At 41.5% G+C, this 20132-nt stretch overlaps 1 protein-coding gene across 4 annotated transcripts in view; it reads left to right on the forward strand.

Moving 5' to 3' along the window:
• LOC120055991 (E3 ubiquitin-protein ligase mib1-like) overlaps positions 1–20132 on the forward strand; it is an 84178-nt gene that overhangs the window by 12380 nt on the left and 51666 nt on the right. For all 4 annotated transcript variants that reach the window (XM_039004097.1, XM_039004098.1, XM_039004099.1 and 1 more), the window contains exons 3-9: positions 1164–1293; positions 4350–4454; positions 8639–8705; positions 9169–9373; positions 9589–9775; positions 11138–11282; positions 11475–11608. In XM_039004097.1, the coding sequence (XP_038860025.1) occupies positions 1164–1293; positions 4350–4454; positions 8639–8705; positions 9169–9373; positions 9589–9775; positions 11138–11282; positions 11475–11608 (973 nt within the window). The remainder of the gene's footprint in view (positions 1–1163; positions 1294–4349; positions 4455–8638; positions 8706–9168; positions 9374–9588; positions 9776–11137; positions 11283–11474; positions 11609–20132) is intronic.

Below are 20132 nucleotides of genomic sequence, written 5' to 3' on the forward strand. Positions count from 1 at the left end.
GAGCAGTCTGAATGAGTAGATCCTAAAGTGTCACAGAGCTTTATCATGCGTGCGACCGAGAGAGTGCCTTTCTTGTTTACATTTTATGTTGACAACGTTATTGTCCGGTTGAAATATTATCGATTATTTAGGCTAAAAACAACCTGAGGATTGAATATAAACATCGTTTGACATGTTTCTATGAACTTTACGGATACAATTAGGATGTTTTTGTCTGCCTGTTTGGACTGTGTTTGAGCTTGTGGATTACTGAAGAAAACGCGCAAACAAAACAGAGGTTTTTGGATATAAAGAGACTTTATCGAACAAAAGGAAAATGTATTGAGTAAATGAATGTCTGCTGAGTGCAACCATATGAAGATCATCAAAGGTAAGGGATTAATTTTATCTCTATTTCTGACTTGTGTAACTCTTCTACTTGGCTGGTTACAGTTTGTAATGATTTGTCTGCTGGGCTATGTTCTCAAATAATTGTAAGGTATGCTTTCGCCGTAAAGCATTTTTTAAATCTGACACCGTGGTTTGGATTCACAAGAAGTTAATCTTTAAACCTATGTAAAATATGTTTTGTTTTCAGAATTTTTATAATGAGTATTTCTGTATTTGAATTTGGCGCCCAGCAGTTTCACTGGCTGTTGAAGAGGTGGGATGCTAACGTCTCACGTACCCAAGAGAGGTTAAGTTGTCTAGCTGAAATGTTGTTACTCTTTGAAATGACTGCTGGATCCACACAGCAGACATTGTGGGTTAGTTTAGGAATGCTGTGTTGGATGTATAGCGCAACATTTTACGTGGCGTCATTACGTCATGCACCTACGTTATATAGGTTTTGCACATCGGCATTAAACTAGGCCGATTCCAATCTGTTTACCGATGTATCGTGCATCCCTAGTCCAGTTCTTGAAAAGGTCTAAAATGGCATATCAACATTTATTTTTGGCTAATAACAGTGAATGAACATTTCAATGACTGATATAGATTGACTAACACATGAACTGCATGATTTGCTCGTAGGTCTTTCAATACCACAATAAATAAATGGCCAACTTTATCCAGTGTTGGTTATATATTTCCAACCTTCACATCCATCAAATGACAACTACTATTATTCACCCACTAAGTCAGTAAAATAAACGTGGATGTGCATGTGTCTATTTTGACAGAGTCTTGTTGGAGTCTCGCCGTAAGTCGAAGAAGATCACAGCCCGAGGCATCTTCACCGGTGGCCGGGTGGTGAGAGGAGTGGACTGGCAGTGGGAGGATCAGGATGGAGGCAACGGAAGGAGAGGAAAGGTACTCGTTCTGTTGCAAAACATATAACGTGTAAAAAAAAAAATATCTGTATATAATTTGCTACGTTGTGACCATTTAATCATGACCCTGTACCTTGTTCAGAAGGGCATGCTGAAGGAAAATGTTTAGCAATTTAAGACGGAAATCTGTGTTCTTATTGGACCGCCAATAAGATTTTTGCTAAATTTTGCTGCCTGCTGTAGATGACTAAGGCTTCTCATCAAATATGAAATCTATTACTATGTCTATTTGGGATTTTATTAGGATCCCCTTTTGCGGTTGGGTAAGCCGCAGCTACTCTTCCTGTGGTCCACACAGAACATGAAACTTGACATAATACAGAACATTAATGAACAGTAATAGACAAGAACAGCTCAAGGACAGAACTACATATTTAAAAAAATGGCGCACAGCCTACATATCAATACATACACACAAGATGACTAAGTTAAATAGGGGAGAGGCGTTGTGCCGTGAGGTGTTGCTGTATCTGATGTTTGAAACCAGGTTTCCTGTTCATTTGGTTTCCTGTTCATAGGCCTATATGTTTTGATAAGGTTTGTATCTTAACTAAAGTGGCCAAATAACTTCTTAAAATTAAGCACATTAATCCGCTTTACAACCGGTGTAGAGCCTAACTGGCATGCAAAACTGTATGCAACGTGTTAGTTTCACGCTTGGGAAGAATTTTCACCATAAAAATGTAAATTCTTTTAATAATAAAAGCGTTACATGCATAATCATATTTGTGGTCACTTTTGATAATGGTGTTTTTCTGCTAATGGAACATTCGCGCTTAAAGCCTATACTGCCCGTGTGCGCATTGCTGTGCTTATAATGTGAAAAAATAACCCCATAGTTAAACAAAATGTTAAGCTAAATGTTCTGTCCTGTTGCGTCAGCCTCATTGCTTAACATTTAAAAAAATTATGCTAGTGGTTGTATAATTTTGGGATCTATTGCATCCCACAAATGTCCCAAACTATGTTTGGAATATTTATTTCTCTAATAGAATAGGTCAACTTTTGTGCTATGGGGGATAGCTGATTGACATTGGCTAGTGCTTTTGCTGTTCGTTAGGCCTACTCATCTTGTTGGCTGACAAAGTACATGTGGACAGTTCCTATATCTTCAATATGCACCTCGGAATTGGATAAGGACACTCGCAGTTGCGTCCCCGATTTTAACGAGAATTTTATCTTTAAAATGGTGCCTAATACTTGTATGTTTGAGAAATTTGATTTATGAGATTTATGTTTTGTATTTGGCGCCCTGCAATTTTATTGGCTGTTGGCGAGTCCTAGACAGGTTAAGTGTTATAGACTTTAAAATAGATACAATTCCTGGTTTTCTACAGAACTTGAGCATATCTTTGGAATCATTGATTATACTCAGCAAGAAATACTCAGCTTAGATCACTTTCAACTGCTACATATTTTCTGAATATATAACTTTCAGGGTTCAGACCAGGTAATAGTACCATCTCTGCTACTTCTATGGTTTTAAATGTCATAAATTGTTTAGATACAAAGAAACACTGGGCTGCCCTCATTTCTTTTATTTCTTCACTTACCTATTGTTCTCCTAATACCTTTTTTTTATTTTTAGAAATTACACTGTTGGTTAGAGCCTGTAAGTAAGCATTTCACTGTAAGGTCTACACACCTGTTGTATTCGGCGCACGTGACAAATAAACTTTGGTTTGATTTCATTGACCTGTCCAAGGTATTCGACACTGCATCACACCTTACTTATTCAGAAACTCTCTATGCTTGGCTTAGATCGGGCTGCTTGTAGCTTGTTTGAGAATTATTTTAAAACAGAACAGTATGTACTTACTGATGGTGTTAAATCAGGATTTTTAGAAATAACAAAAGGTGTCCCACAGAGTTTGACTCTTGGTCCAGTTATTTTCAGTATTTATATTAATACCTTGCAGGAAGCCTTGGTCTATCTGTACAAAACTGTAACTGTCATCTGCGTACAGATGAAATTGTATATGCTACTGACCCTACGGCAGCTCAGGCTCTGACTCTTCAATCTGCTTTTACTACCTTGCAGGAAGCCTTGGTTGACCTGAAATTGGTACTAAATGCTGGTAAAACCAAGTACATGTTATTTTCCAAATAATGTAACTGCTGATTTGTGCATAAGTACGTTAGATGGTCCATCCATTGATCGTATCCCGCCTCTAAATATCTGGGCATCTGGATTGACGAAAAGCTATCTTTTTAAAAGCATGTTGACGAGTTTGTCAAGAAATTAAGAATTATGTTGGGCTTCTTCTATAGGAATAGGGCTTGCCTTTCATTAAATAGTAGATTACAGATAATTCAGTCTACATTTATTCCTGTTATATATTATGGTGATATTATATACATGAATGCAGCTACCAGTGTTTTGAAGCCCTTGGACGTAATGTATCATAGCACACTTCATTCTATATAATCTGACAGTTTTGACATTCACCACTGCATCCTTTATCATGAAGTTGGTTGGACTTTGCTAAAAACACACAGGTCACTTCATTATTCTGTTTTTGTTTCTAAAGCCTTACTCAATAAACTACCAATTTACTTAACATTATTGTTGAAAAATAGAAACACAGATTACAACACTAGGTCACAGGGTTGGTAAAATATATTTTTATTTATTTATAGATAAAAATAAAAAAAGTATTAAAATAACATTGTGGCTTTATACAGAGGGTACCACTACCAAGTCAATGTGCAGGGGTACAGGTTAATCAAGGTAATTTACATGTAGGTAGGGGTAAAGTGACTTTGCATAGATAATACACCGCAAGTAGCAGCAGTGTAAAAACGAAGGGGGTGTCAATGTAAATAGTCCCGTGGCCATATTATTAAATGACATATCATGATATTTGTGACATTATTTGTTGATGTGCCAGAAACACACAGAATACATTTCACATTATAGCCAACAGATTGTTAACCAAGAGGCATGCCTTTTAGAATTATTCTTAGATTGGAATGCCTTGGCTAACTCCTTGACTCTCTTTTCATCTCTCCTCTTCTCTACTTCTTCCTCCCCAGGTGACAGAGATCCAGGACTGGAGTGCAGCCAGCCCCCACAGTGCAGCCTACGTCCTCTGGGACAATGGGGCCAAGAACCTCTACAGAGTGGGCTTCGAGGGGATGGTGAGTAAAGCAACACACACACACAAAATATCAGGTGTTCTTTGTTTGAACACTGAGCTGGGGGTCTTTCTTGTCCTGCCAGGCCTTTATAGTGGATAGCCACGCAGCCAGCCAGCAGCCAGAGCACCATTGTGGCAGGCAGCTGGAAGGAGGGAGGGAATCTACATGAGAAAAGCAATCTGTTCCCTTCTTTCTTTGTGGAAGAGGGTGAACACAGAGGTCAGCTTCAGGGGGAGGAGGAGGAGTCTTAAGGTCCCAAAGAGCCACAAATGACAGGCAGTGTGCTGATTGGTGGAGAACACTCCTGTTTTTTTATGAACGCTGACAATCGGAGAGCTGGTTTATGTAACAGATTTGTCCTTTGTTATTTTAATATGTCTGGTAGGATTGAGGGGTTGAGGTAGACGACATCTGCTTCTGGATTAACTAAAGCATGGATTATATATGCTGCTCCCCCCAAAATAATGAAAAACCACAGCCTCTGTGGCCAAACTGACCAAATCCATCTGTTATACGGTATATATTGATGTCCTGGTCATTGGCCAACCTGGCTGTAATGTAATCTGTTACTTTGTACGCTTTGTAACTTTTTCCAGACACACTTAATATTATTATTATTGAAAATCAAAGACTACAAACAAGCACTGTGGACATGGTGAAAAACAATGCATTTTTGTGCACATTATCAATGTATTTTCACTTTTTTACTGAGTAGTTTGGTTCAAATACAGTTGAAGTCGGAAGTTTACACACACTTAGGTTGGAGTCATAAACTTCAACCACTCCACAAATTTCTTGTGAACAAATTAGTTTTGGCAAGTCGGTTAGGACATCTACTTTGTGCATGACAAGTAATTTTCCAACAATTGTTTACAGACAGATTATTTCACTTATAATTCACTGTATCACAATTCCAGTGGGTCAGAAGTTTACATACACTAAATTGACTGTGCCTTTAACCAAATACATTTAAACTCAGTTTTTCACAACTCCTGCCATTTAATCCTTGTAAAAATTCCCTGTCTTAGGTCAGTTAGGATCACCAATTTATTTTAAGAATGTGAAATGTCAGAATAATAGTAGAGAGAATGATTTATTTCAGCTTTTATTTCTTTCATCACATTCCCATTGGGTCAGAAGTTTACATACTAATTGAGTGTATTTGGTATCATTGCCTTTAAATTGTTTAACTTGGGTCAAACGTTTTAGGTAGCCTTCCACAAGCTTCCCACAATAAGTTGGGTGATTTTTGGCCCATTCCTCCTGACAGAGCTGGTGTAAATGAGTCAGGTTTGTAGGCCTCCTTGCTCGCGCACGCTTTTACAGTTCTGCCCACAAATCTTCTATAGGATTGAGGTCAGGGCTTTGTGATGGCCACTCCATTACCTTGATTTTGTTGTCCTTAAGCCATTTTGCCACAACTTTGGAAGTATGCTTGGGGTCATTGTCCATTTGGAAGACCCATTTGTGACCAAGCTTTAACTTCCTGACTGATGTCTTGAAATGATGCTTCAATATATCCACATAATTTTCCTGCCTCATGATGCCATCTATTTTGAGAAGTGCACCAGTCCCTCCTGCAGCAAAGCACCCCCACAACATGATGCTGCCACCCCCGTGCTCCGTGCAAGCCTCCCCCTTCTTCCTCCAAACATAACGATGGTCATTATGGCCAAACAGTTCTATTTTTGTTTCATCGGACCAGAGGACAAAAAGTACGATATTTGTCCCCATGTGCAGCTGCAAACCATAGTCTGGCTTTTTTATGGCGGTTTTGGAGCAGTGGCTTCTTCCTTGCTGAGCGGCCTTTCAGGTTATGTCGATATAGGACTTGTTTTACTGTGGATATAGATACGTTTGTACCTGTTTCCTCCAGCATCTTCACAAGGTCCTTTGCTGTTGTTCTGGGATTGATTTGCAATTTTCGCACCAACGTATGTTCATCTCTAGGAGACAGAACGCGTCTCCTCCCCGAGCGGTATGACGGCTGCGTGGTCCCATGGTGTTTATACTTCCGTACTATTGTTTGTACAGATGAACGTGGTACCTTCACGCGTTCGGAAATTGCTCCCAAGGATGAACCAGACTTGTCGTCTACAATTTGTTTTCTGAAGTCTTGGCTGATTTATTTAGATTTTCCTATGATGTCAAGCAAAGAGGCATAGTTTGAAGGTAGGCCTTGAAATACATCCACAGGTACACCTCCAATTGACTCAAATGATGTCTATCAGACATTAGCCTATCAGAAGCTTCTAAAGCCATGACATCATTTCCAAGCTGTTTAACTTCTTACGGGTGTGTGGGATGGTAGCGTCCCACCTGGCCAACATCCAGTGAAATTGCAGAGCGCGAAATTCAAAAATGTAACATTCTTGAAAATATTTGTGTTATACATCAAAATAAAGCTTAACTTCTCGTTAATCCAGCCGCCGTATCAGATTTCAAAAGGGCTTTACGGCGAAAGCAAACCATGCGATTATCTGAGGACAGCACCCTGCATACCTGACGGCGGCTGGATTAACAAGAAGTGAAGAAGAAGTTAAGCTTTATTTTGATGTATAACACATATATTTTCAAGAATGTTACATTTTTGAATTTCGCGTGAAAATCATATTTCAACCAGGCAGGTGTGACACAAAAGTCAGAAATAGCGATATAAAAAATGCCTTACCTTTGATCTTCTTCTGTTGGCACTCCAAAAGGTCCCAGTTACATCACAAATGGTCGTTTTGTTCGATAATGTCCTTTATATCCATAAAAACTCAGTTTAGCTGGCGCGCTTCAGTCAATAATCCACTGTTTCCCTCCATCAAAATGCATACAAAATTAATCCCAAACGTTACTAATAAACTTTTCCAAACAAGTCAAACAACGTTTATAACAACGCTTAGGTATCCTAATACGCAAATAAACGATCAAATTTAAGACGGAGAATAGTATGTTCATTACCGGAGATAAATAAGAAAGAACGCGCTTTCCTCCACACGCTTGGAAACACTACAATCAAAATGGGAGCCAGCTAGAAAAACTACAATTTCTGGGTCATTTTTCCAAAAACCAGCTGGAAACTATTTCTAAAGACTGTTGACATCTAGTGGAAGCCCTAGGAACTGCAATTTGGGAGGACTTGGGCTTATAATTATAGTACTAGCCATTGAAAATAGTGGTAAGCCAAAAAAAAAATTTTGGGGGGGGGGTTTGTCCTCTGGGTTTCACCTGCCATATCAGTTCTGATATACTCACAGACATACATTTTAACAGTTTTAGAAACTTTAGAGTGTTTTCTATCTAAATCTACCAATTATATGCATATCCTAGCTTCTGGGCCTGCGTAACAGGCAGTTTACTTTGGGCACACTTTTTATCCGGATGTCAAAATACTGCCCCCTACCCCAGAGAGGTTCGGGTGTATGTAAACTTCCGACTTCAACTGTAGCACCAAAATGCCACCGTCTGGTCTCTTGACTTTCCTCTCCTTTTTCCTTATCTCTGCGCTTCATTTAGTTTGTCTGCCTTTTTAATTAGTTTTAAAAACTAATTACACCATACATACTCAATAGAGTACATGCCATATACTCACTCGAATAAGACCTTAGGTTTTTGTCCAATGTAGAGTTTTCTAGTATCGACTTGAAATGTAAGGATATTCCACGTAAGACGCGCATGGGGAGTTTTCTTTTTTCCTTTGTTTTTTACACATCTGTTTTGTGCAAAATGACATCAAAAAGACCACCAAGTTTGTTGATTTCACACATCTATAAACACTGTGCATCCCAAATTGCACCCTATTCCCTTTATGGTGCGCTATGTTGACCAAAAGTAGGGCACTATGTAGGGAATATGGGGCAATTTGGGGGCGCAACCACTGTTAGTGAACCCTGCTCTGTCAGAGGAGCAGTCTGCTCTGCACTGCCTTGTAGTCAACATGGCTGCCCTCTGTCTGAAAGTGGATGCCCATCTGCATCTGTCATTTCAAATTATATGATGCTGTTCTTTCCTTGCTGAGCCAGAGCCCTGAGGGTAATGCATTTGTTGCCACCCTGTCCTAACTTTAACACAATGTCACACGGCATGTCACTGCAGTGTGATTTTACTCTAACGTCGTTGTTAATCTGCTGTACTTCTAATCGATTGAATTAAGCAGATCATTAGCTGATGCTTATTTCCCTGTCTCTCCCTTTCAGTCGGATTTGAAATGTGTCCAGGATGCCAAAGGAGGCTCTTTCTACAGAGACCACTGCCCTGTTCTAGGTGAATACAGTACTCACTACGCCGTAATTATTGCACCAATACTTCCCCAGCACAGTGTTCTGCAGTGGAGTCCAAGGGCATCAGGAGCACGTCTCTGCCTGGCTGCTGTTACTGGTAGTGTCCACTAGGTGGCATCATCACACCAATGCAGGCAGTATCAGGCTGCATGGAGACAGCCCGGGTGCAGTCACAGGCCACACTGGCACAGCGTTTCCACAATCTCAAGGATTGTGTCTTCTCTCAGATTTTCCTGGCCAGTGATACCTAGGTTTTGTTTAGCAGCACTGCAGCAACCAAATTAACTCGTGTAGTTTAATAAAAGTAATCAAAAAATACTATCTGTGATCTGATTTGTCCACCCTATTTTATCTTAGTGAGACTAACCTACATAAATAAAGATGAAATAAAGTAAATAAATAAGAATGTGTAACCAGTATGTATTCCACCTGCCCTCGCCCCGCAGGTGAGCAGAATGGCAACAGAAACCCAGGCGGTTTGCAGATCGGAGACCTGGTCAACATCGACCTGGACCTGGAAATAGTCCAGTCCCTGCAGCACGGCCACGGAGGCTGGACAGACGGTATGTTCGAGACTCTCACCACCACCGGTACCGTGTGTGGCATCGACGAGGACCACGACATTGTGGTGCAGTACCCCAGTGGTAACAGGTAAGCTCTATCAGGTCATAATTCAGGCCTAGTTAAATTAAGGTTCAATAAAATATTAAAGACCAGTACACAAGCACAGTTCTGTCATAACACAACTTCTGTCATAAGAGTAGGACATGGACTTAACCTATTTGGCCTAATGAAAGATATTTATGACACTAATTTCGATGTTGTAGGTGCCACCTCAAAGTGTGTCTGTGTGTGTCTGTGTCCAGGTGGACGTTCAACCCTGCGGTGCTGACCAAGGCCAACGTGGTGCGTAGTGGGGAAGGTGTTGCGGCGGGGGCAGAGGGAGGCAGCTCCCAGTTCCTGGTGGGAGACCTGGTCCAGATCTGCTACGACATCGACCGCATCAAGCTGCTGCAGAGAGGCCATGGGGAGTGGGCTGAGGCCATGCTGCCAGTAAGACACCCATGGGGAGTGGGCTGAGGCCATGCTGCCAGTAAGACACCCATGGGGAGTGGGCTGAGGCCATGCTGCCAGTAAGACACCCATGGGGAGTGGGCTGAGGCCATGCTGCCTGTAAGACGCGCATGGGGAGTGGGCTGAGGCCATGCTGCCTGTAAGACGCGCATGGGGAGTGGGCTGAGGCCATGCTGCCTGTAAGACGCGCATGGGGAGTGGGCTGAGGCCATGCTGCCTGTAAGACACACATGCGTTTCCTTTGTCAGCAAAACATCCTTTTTTTCCACCTTTCATCTCCCACGTAACAAGGACTGTATCACCTGGGTGTATGTCATGACTACTAAGCCCTAAAATCCGTTCATCGGTACCTACTGTTTTTGCTGCTGCTCCCCTTCTCCCGTTGCCCTTAGCTCGCCCCCTCAGTTTTGAGTGTTCACGGGAGGCTGCTTGAGTGGGACTGATGTCCCGATTCAACTTTAAGCTAGGTGTAGTACCTTTTCAGCTCTTTAGTTGACTCTCCAAACGGAGTGAATCGAGTTGCAGACTTGCTAGTGAGTGGTATTCAAATTACACATGACGCTCTGCAACACTAGGCTGGAAAAGTTTGTGTAGGAAAGATGGCTGCCAATGAAGCAATGTATTGGTCATGCATTCTAATTTGTATACTAGTGTTTACATATTGTAACGACGTGTTAGTCTGTTTCAATATCCACGTTAGCATAGTACTCAGAATGCATTCCTGAGTAGAATAAATGTATCTAGTATGCTGGAGACCGTGGATATTGCAACGTAGCCTCAGTCGTATCAAAGAACAGCGAGACAGCCACAAAATGCCTTTCCTTACCTTGCTCAAACACTTGACGGACATCAACAAGGTCCCAGATAATTGGCTGTGTAGATGAGAAATAAGTCTGGCTCTCACTCAGCCCTTCAACTGCCCTTTGAATGAATAATCAGAACAGTGCTATAGACTCATCTGTGATTACGCTTTCCTGTCATGTTTTTGGAAAGGAAGGGCTGTGTCTGTTTCTGAAATGGGAACGAATGGCTTTGTAGAAACTAAATACACAGATGCGCATCTCTTTTTGGTTTGTTCCCCCTCAAATTGTATTTGTTTTCTATACCTTGGTTATATCGCAGATAATTTAACTTCCCTGTGTAAGAGGCACTAGAATTCTGAAAGGAGGTTCAGAATTCCCTTCAATAATATTTGGTACTTAACTGATTTTTTTTCCCTTCATCAGAGCTCTTTAGAGAGAAACTAACAATGAATCTCTTAACAATATGGTATGTTTATGTTCTTTTGAGATTGTAATAAAAAATGCTATAGCAATGTAATGAATGTATTGTTTTCCTCAGACCCTGGGCAAGGTGGGCCGCGTGCAGCAGATCTACTCTGACAGCGACCTGAAGGTGGAGGTATGTGGAACGTCATGGACCTATAACCCTGCTGCCGTCACCAAGGTGGCCCCCACTGGCTCTGCTGTCACCAACGCCTCCGGAGGTAGTCAGAACACACACATTTACACAGTGTGTACACACCGATACATAAACCAATATTTTTTCCCATATCTACTACTAGCCTGTTTATTAGTGGGCATGCACATACACTGACCCCTCTTACACACCACACACAATCTTCACTCCTTGGACCTAGAAGATGACCCCCATGTAACATTGTTGTGTGTGTGTGTAGAGCGTTTGTCTCAGCTGCTGAAGAAGCTGTTTGAGACCCAGGAGTCGGGTGATGTCAATGAGGAACTGGTCAAAGCAGCAGCCAATGGAGACCTGGCCAAGGTGGAGGACATCCTCAAGAGACCTGACGTGGACGTAAGTGTTCTTTTCATTCAACACAGCTTCAAGCTTGGTAGGTGTCTATCATAATTTAGTCCCATGGCGCATTCCCCCCCCCCGAAGATATATTTATTGGTAATTGAGATGGCAAAATGATGATATGAAGACATTACTCCAGGGCACAGTTCATCCTTAAGAGTCCATTGACGCAGTGGTGCGGCCTTCTATACTGAACAAAAATATAAATGCAACAATTTCAACGATTTTATTGGAGACATCTTCTCATTCAAAGGTTTCTTAATTTATTATATTTTCTACATTGTAGAATAATAGTGAAGACATCAACACTATGAAATAACACATAGGCACATAATAACACATTATTCTATCGATGACAGCTTTGCACACTCTTGGCATTCTTTCAACCAGCTTCATGAGGTAGTCACCTGGAATTCATTCTAAATAACAGGTGTGCCTTGTTAAATAGTGGAATGTCTTTAATGTGTTTGAGCAAATTAGTTGTATTGTGACATGGTAGGGGTGGTATACAGAAGATAGCCCTATTTGGTAAAAGACCAAGTCCATAATATGGCAAGAACAGCTCAAATAAGCAAAGATAAACGACAGTCCCTCATGACTTTAAGACATGAAGGTCAGTAAATCTGGATAATTTCAAGAACTTTGAAAGTTTCTTCAAGTGCAGTCGCAAAAACCAAGTGCTATGATGAAACTGGCTCTCATGAGGACCGCCACAGGAAAGGAAGACTTGGAGTTACCTCTGCTGCAGAGGATACGTTCATTATAGTTGACTGCATCTCAGATTGCAGCCCAAATACATGCTTCACAGAGTTCAAGTAAGAGACACATCTCAACATCAACTGTTCAGAGGAGACTGCATGAATCAGGCCTTCATGGTGAAATTGCTACTCCGAGACCACAACTGAAGGACACCAATAATAAGAAGAGACTTGCTTGGGCCAAGAAACATGAACAATGGTCATTAGACTGGTGGAAATCTGTCCTTTTGTCTGTTGAGTCCAAATTTGAGATTATTGGTTCCAACCACCGTGTCTTTGTGAGACGCAGAGTAGGTGAACGGATGATCTCCGCATGTGTTGTTCCCACCGTGAAGCATGGAGGAGGATGGGGGTGCTTTGCTGGTGACACTGTCAGTGATTTATTTAGTATTCAAGGCACACTTAACCAGCATGGCTACCACGGCATTCTGCAGCGATACGCCATCCCATCTGGTTTGCACTTAGTGGGACTATCAATTGTTTTTCAACAGGACAATAGCCCAAAACATCTCCAGGCTGTGTAAGGGCTATTTGACCAAGGAGAGTGATGGAGTGCTGTGTCAGATGACTGGGCCTCCACAATCACCCGACCTCAACCCAATTGAGATGGTTTGGGGTGAGATGTACCGCAGAGTGAAAAGCAGCCAACAAGTGCTCAACATATGTGGGAACTCCAGGTGGAGCTGGTTGAGAGAATGCCAAGAGTGTGCAAAGCTGTCATCAAGGCAAAGGGTGGCTACTTTGAAGAATCTAAAATATTTGTTTTATATTTGTTTAACTATTTTTTGGGTTACTACGTGTTATTTTGTACTTTTGATGTCTTCACTATTATTCTACAATGTAGAAAATAGTAGGAAATAAAGAACAACCCTTGTGAGTAGGTGTCCAAATTTTGACTGGTACTGTACATTCATTAAGCCCTAATCTATGGATTTTGCATGATTGGGCAGGGGCGCAGCCATGGGTGGGCCTGGGAGGCCATAGGCCCAACCACTGGCTGGACCTGGCTCCCAAATCAGAATTAGTTTTTTCCCCCACAAAAGGGCTTTATTACAGACAGAAATACTCCTGAGTTTCATCAGCTGTCTGGGTGGATGGTCTCGTACGTAAGGCCAAATTCTCTAAAACAACTTTGTAGGCAGCAGAGAAATTAACAATACATTCTCTGGCGATTGCTCTGGTGGACAGTCTTGCAGTCAGTCAGCATGCCAATTGCGCTCTCCCTCAAAATTGAGACATCTGTGGCATTTTGTTGTGACAAAATTGCACATTTTAGTAGCCTTTTATTTTCCCCAGCACAATGTGCACCTGTGTAATGATCATGCTGTTTAATCAGCTTCTTGATATGTGCACAAATTTGTGCACAACATTTTAGAGAAGTAAGCTTTTTGTGCGTGTTGAACATTTTTGGGATCTTTTATTTCAGCTCATTAAATGTGGGACCAACACTTTACATGTTCCAGTTATATTTGTGTTCAGTATAAGTAATAATAAACACAAAATCCCAATCAATATCCATCAATTTAAGCTCGAAACATCAGGTTGTTTTGCATGGCTTGCGTCAAATATATATATATATATTTTAAACATCCCCGCAGCATGATGCTGCTACCACCATGCTTAGTCCTTCTGGAAAGTTCTCCCATTTCAAAGAGGGACTCCGGAGCTCTGTCAGAGTGACCATTTGGGTTCTTGGTCACCTTCTTGAACAAGGCCCTTCTCCCCCGATTGCTCAGTTTGGCCAGGCGGCCAGATCTAGGAAGATTTTGGTGGTTCCAAACTTCCATTTAATAATGATGTAGGCCACTGTGTTCTTGGAGATCTTCAATGCTGCAGAAGTTTTCTCGTAAACTTCCCCAGATCTGTGCCTCGACATAATCCTGTCTTGGAGCTCTACAGACAATTCCTTCAATCTCATGGCTTGGTTTTTGCTCTGACATGCACTGTCAACTGTGGGAACCTTGAGTGGCCCAATCGAACATCCCTGGTGATACCAGAAAATAGCTGTGCAGCAAAGCTCCCCATCCAACCTGACAGAGCTTGAGAGGATCTGTAGAGAAGAATGGGAGAAACTCTCCAAATACAGGTGTGCCAAGTTTATAGCGTCATACCCAAGAAGACACAAGGCTGTAATCGCTGCCAAAGGTGCTTCAACAAAGTACTGAGAAAAAAGGTCTGAATAACTATGTAAATGTGATACTTCAGTATTTTTGCAAAAAATTATAGAAAGCAGTTTTTGCTTTGTCATTATGGGGTATTGTGTGTAGATTGATGAGGGGGGAAATGATTTAATTAATTTTAGAATAAGGCTGTAACGTAACAATGTGGAAAAAGTCGAGGGGTCTGAATACTTTCTGAATGCGCTGTAGATAGCAAGTTAAACTTGGGGGTCTTGTTAACGCAGAGTTTTTCACTCAGGAAAATAAAATAAAACGCATAGTCCTAAACATTAGAAATATGATGGTCATGCGTCGTTTTTGCAAAAAATAACTATTTTATTTTTCACTCCCATTGTGCTATTTACAAACAAGCACGTGGCTGGCTCAACTGTTCAGGGGAACTACTTAAGCTTCCTAATGTAAAATAATTTGACAGGTGAAATGAAGTTGCACAAGTTGACTGCAGGTATTTACTTAAATAATAGCTACAAATAAGGTTGCACGTTTTGGGGAATATTCAGAGGTGGTAAATTTCTGTGGGAATTAAGGGGAATATATGGGAATTAACGGAAATATATGCAAATTATTAATACCATTTTAAATGTAGATGTTTTTTTGCATTGGATATAGTTACCATATCATATGGAGACAGGAACATTAACCTTTTACCTTATCATAAGTAGACCTAATTGTAAATTATTAAATCCTTCCAATAGAAATAAAATAAACATTTAGTTATGAATTGAACTTTAATTAAATGAGTTGACTCATTGATTTCACTGAACAACAAAAGAAAGGGAATATTTAATGATCCCCGATGATCCATCACATTTCCCAAAAACGTTTACAACATACATCTGTAAAATGATAGTCTAGAAACTAAAGCTTTGGTTGTCTTCCTCTCAGGCTTCCATGTCTTCTCCCTGGACCTCCTCAATGTCCACCTCTTGAACATCAGACTCTGAGGCCTCATCTTCACTGTCACTTTCCAACCTTCAAATTGTATTAGTCACATGTGCCGAATACAACAGGTGTAGACCTTAGAGTGAAATGCTTACTTACGAGCCCCTAACCAACATTGCAGTTTAAAAAAAAATATGGGTAAGAATAAGAAATAAAAGTAACAAGTTATTAAAGAGCAGCAGTAAAATAACAAAACAACAGCGAGACTATATACAGGGGGGAACCGGTACAGAGTCAATGTACGGGAGCACCGGTTATTTGAGGTAATATGTACATGTAGGTAGAGTTATTAAAGTGACTATGCATAGATAACAGAGAGTAGCAGCGGTGTAAAAGAGGTGGGGGTGGGGAGGGGGGCAATGCAAATAGTCTGGGTAGCCATTTGATTAGGTGTTCAGGAGTCTTATGGCTTGGGTGTAGAAGCTGTTTAGAAGCATCTTGGACCTAGACTTGGCGCTCCGGGTACCACTTGCCGTGCGGTAGCAGAGAGAACAGTCTATGACTAGGGTGGCTGGAGTCTTTAACAATTTTTATGGCCTTCCTCTGACACCATAACATTGTTGAGGTTGACTCGTTGTCAGGCTCAAAAAGCCTCAAATTTGCCCGGATGGCCACCAATTTTTCAGCCCTTGTATTGGTCAGCCTGTTGCGTGCTTTGGTGTGTGTGTTCTTAAACAAGGACCAGTTACGCTCTGAGGCAGCTGATGTTGGTGGGATTTGGAGAATGATGGAGGCAACAGGGGAAACAGCCTCGGGTCCACAAAGTCCCTTCCACCAGGTGGCTGATGAGATATGTTGGCACGACTGCCATATTGCATCTCCATCCCAAAGCCCTTGCTTGGAAGTGTACTCCGCCAGACTGCCAAGAACCTTGCCCCATCCAGGCCAAGGTGGCGAGACACGGTAGTGATGACACCATAGGCCTTGTTGGTCTCTGCACCAGATCTCTGCTCTTGCCAGCATACTTGGGGTCCAACATGTACGCTGCGGCATGTGTGGGCTTCAGGCAGAAGTCTTCCAGAACTGCAGAACTGCATGGAGGAACAGTGAAGTGGGCAGGGCAGTACAGATTTCTTCTCTTACATCTGCAAGCTGAGTCTGAACATCAGACAGGATGGCATTGTCTCCCTCAATCCGTGCAATTGCTACTGCTATAGGTTTCAGGCTGCTTACCACTCTCTCCCAAAATGCATCATCCAGGAGGATCCTCTTGATGGGGCTGTCCATATCGGCAGACTGATATGGCCATTTCTTGGAGAGACTCCTTCCCCTCCAGGAGACTGTCAAACATGATGACAACACCATCCCAACGGGTGTTGTGGGCAGCTTCAATGTGGTGCTCTTATTCTTCTCATTTTGCTTAGTGAGGTAGTTTGCTGCTATAACTTGATGACCCTTCACATACCTAACCATTTCCTTGGCTCTCTTGCAGAGTGTATCCATTGTTTTCAGTGCCATGATGTCCTTGAGGAGCAGATTCAATGCATGAGCAGCACAGCGAATGTGTGTGATGTAAGGGTAGGATTCCTCCACTTTGAACCAAGCAGCGGTCATGTTCGCAGCATTGTCTGTCACCAGTGGAAATACCTTCTGTGGTCCAAGGTCATTGATGACTGCCTTCAGCTCATCTGTAATGTAGAGACTGGTGTGTCTGTTGTCCCTTGTGTCTGTGCTTTTGTAGAATACTGGTTGAGGGGTGGAGATGATGTAGTTAATTATTCCTTGCCCATGAGCATTCAACCACCCATCAGAGATGATTGCAATACACTCTGCTTTCTCTATGATTTGCTTGACCTTCACTTCAACTCTGTTGAACTCTGCATCCAGCAAATTAGTAGATAAAGCATGTCTGGTTGGAGGGGTGTATGCTGGGCAAAGAACATTCAGAAATCTCTTCCAATACACATTGCCTGTGAGCTTCAGAGGTGAACCAGTTGCACACACAGCTCGAGCAAGACATTCATCAGCATTTCTCTGACATACGTTACTCCATTGAGTAAAAAAAAAATCTGATTCCAGGAGGACCATGAGCTGCTGCTATCGATAAGGTGTCTGATTCATCATTTTCACCTCGAATAGTAGTGACTTTTGTCAGAGGTTGTGAGCACTGAGGGAACTTTATGCACTTCTCCAGATGATTCTGCATCTTTGTTGCCTTCACATTTGATTTTGCACATTATTTGCAAATGTGTACACAGCTTTTCATTCTACATTAGCTGCAGTGAAATGTCTCCACACATCAGATAGTGCCCGTGGCATTTTCCTGTAAAGATTATGAAAAAATGAGTTAAAAAAACCCAAATACAATTCCATGTACAGATAAATAGTTAAGCAGTTAGATTAAACAAAAAGATAAAGATAAATGTTTTAAAATGAAACATGTATGGAAACAGGTGAATTAACACCTCAGTTAGCAGACTCAAGCAAGATAAAACCCACATGGTAGCAAAAACTAACTAGCAGAAACTGTTACGTGAGAAATTACTTAAACACACTTTGCTGTAGGCTACTATTTACTACCGTAATTGCTGGACTATTAAGCGCACCTGAATATAAGCCGTACCCACTGAATTTTTTACAAATATGTATTTTGTACATAAATAAACCGCACATGTCTATAAGCCGCAAGTGCCTACCGGTACATTGAAACAAATGAACTTTACACAGCCTTTAAACGAAACACGGCTTGTAACAAAAATAAATAGGCTTTAACGAAACACGGCTTGTAACAAAAATAAAAAATAAATAGCAGTAAACAGTAGCCTACCAAGAAAGTCAAACTTCATTGCGGTGGCGATTGTTTTGGCTTTCAGTCGGATCTGCACAGTTCCAACGTCTTATCATCGACTCATTAAGGCCAAGCTCCCGTGCAGCAGCTCTATTTCCTTTTCCAACAGCCAGATCGATCGCCTTCAACTTGAAAGCTGCATCATATGCATTTCTCCGTGTCTTTGCCATGATGAGGGTGACAAAATGACTACCGTAATCAGAATGATGGCAAGTTTGAGCGCGCTCGATTTACGTCACATTATGTGACGGTGCTCAGTTTTTTGGCGGCATGAATCTTGTGGGGGGAAAAAAAAAACATAAATTAGCCGCGTCATTGTATAAACCGCGAGGTTCATAGCGTGGGAAAAAAGTAGCGGCTTATAGTCCGGAAATTACGGTAGTTAACAAAAAATCATGTGTCATATAAAATATATTCACCCCAACCAGTATTGTAATCAAAACTTACCAGAAAGCATGTAGTCCTTGTTTCAGGCAGCGTAGTAGTGTGGGCTCTATAGCATCTCATTAGTGTGCAAGATCTTGAGAATTAGCTGTATATGTGATGGAAGAATGCACTGTGCATGCAGAGGGTTGGAATTCCATTGAATTGGGGATACTTTAACCAAAATTTGCCACAATACCTAGAATTGCCTTATGTGTATCCCACAAAAAAGGTTCACTGTTATAAGCTAACTTGTTTTATGAATTTAAGCAAAAGTGCACAAATTCCCGGGCTTAACTTCCCATGGGAAAAATTCAGGAACTTTTCCGGCACTTTGCAACCCTTGCTACAAATATTACAATGTTTGGAAAAATGTGAAATAAATAGTTTTGACGGTATTGAAAAAACATTCTGTGGCTATTTCCAAATATTCTGGTATACGGTATACCGCCCAAGCCGAGTGAATATACCCCATTTTATGGTCTAGGGCCAATTTTCCACGTGACTAGGAAAATTCTGTGGCCTAGTTATAGGTGGGGCACAGAGTTTTTCCTTGTCAGGTTGTTAGTCAGGAATAACTCCTGTCCCTAGTGATGATGCTTGTCCGTCCATCAACCAGGCCAACAACCTGCCCCTAAGGGGAGCTGTCTGCTGTCTGCGCTCTCCTCTTTCCTTAGAGAGCTGCTTAGAATAGAGAGTAGAGCATCTTAGCCTCCCTCCCCTCATTGTAAGAGTTCTGCAGCATTGTCTCTGCGACCGTGTGTGTGAGCACGCGTGTCTCAGTGCGGTGAGGGTTGGCCAAGTGCCTCGATGTCTTGCAGTGTAATTATTACTTAAAGGCCCAGTGCAGTCAAACTTGATTTTCCTGTGTTACTGTGAAATTGTGACGATGATGATGATAATTCCCATTAAGTGTATGAGCTGTTTGAAAAAAAACACCTGACATTTCAGCTCGTTTTGCATGAGTGGAGTTTTGGCCTGCCTGGCAGTATAAGTTAATAGACCAATAACAGAGCGTTTCAAACTTCTCTGCCAATAATAGCTACATTTCAGTTCACATGTCCGTCCCATTAGGCTCCTCCTGTTAGGCCACCCACTCCGACTGCTCCCAGACAGTTCTGGCATAATTCTTGCTTGAGAAATCTCTTTGCCAAGAAGCTTTTTTTATTTATTTTTGACCATTGTTTAAATTACAATCACATTAAGGTATGTAATTGTTACCCAGAATTGATTTGATATTTTAATAAAAATGGCTGCATTGGACCTTTTTAAAGCACAGTGAGCTGGGCAAAGTGATCCTCCCGCCATGGCAAGATATGTTCTGTGACTCCCAAAGGACCACACATTAATATTTATGCCCCAAGTATTCCAGTACCTCAGTTGGCATTGAAACACACACACAACCCCGTCTTGTGTATGCGGGTGACGAG

This window comes from Salvelinus namaycush, chromosome 11 (assembly GCF_016432855.1).
Source record: "Salvelinus namaycush isolate Seneca chromosome 11, SaNama_1.0, whole genome shotgun sequence".
Taxonomy (NCBI): domain Eukaryota; kingdom Metazoa; phylum Chordata; class Actinopteri; order Salmoniformes; family Salmonidae; genus Salvelinus; species Salvelinus namaycush.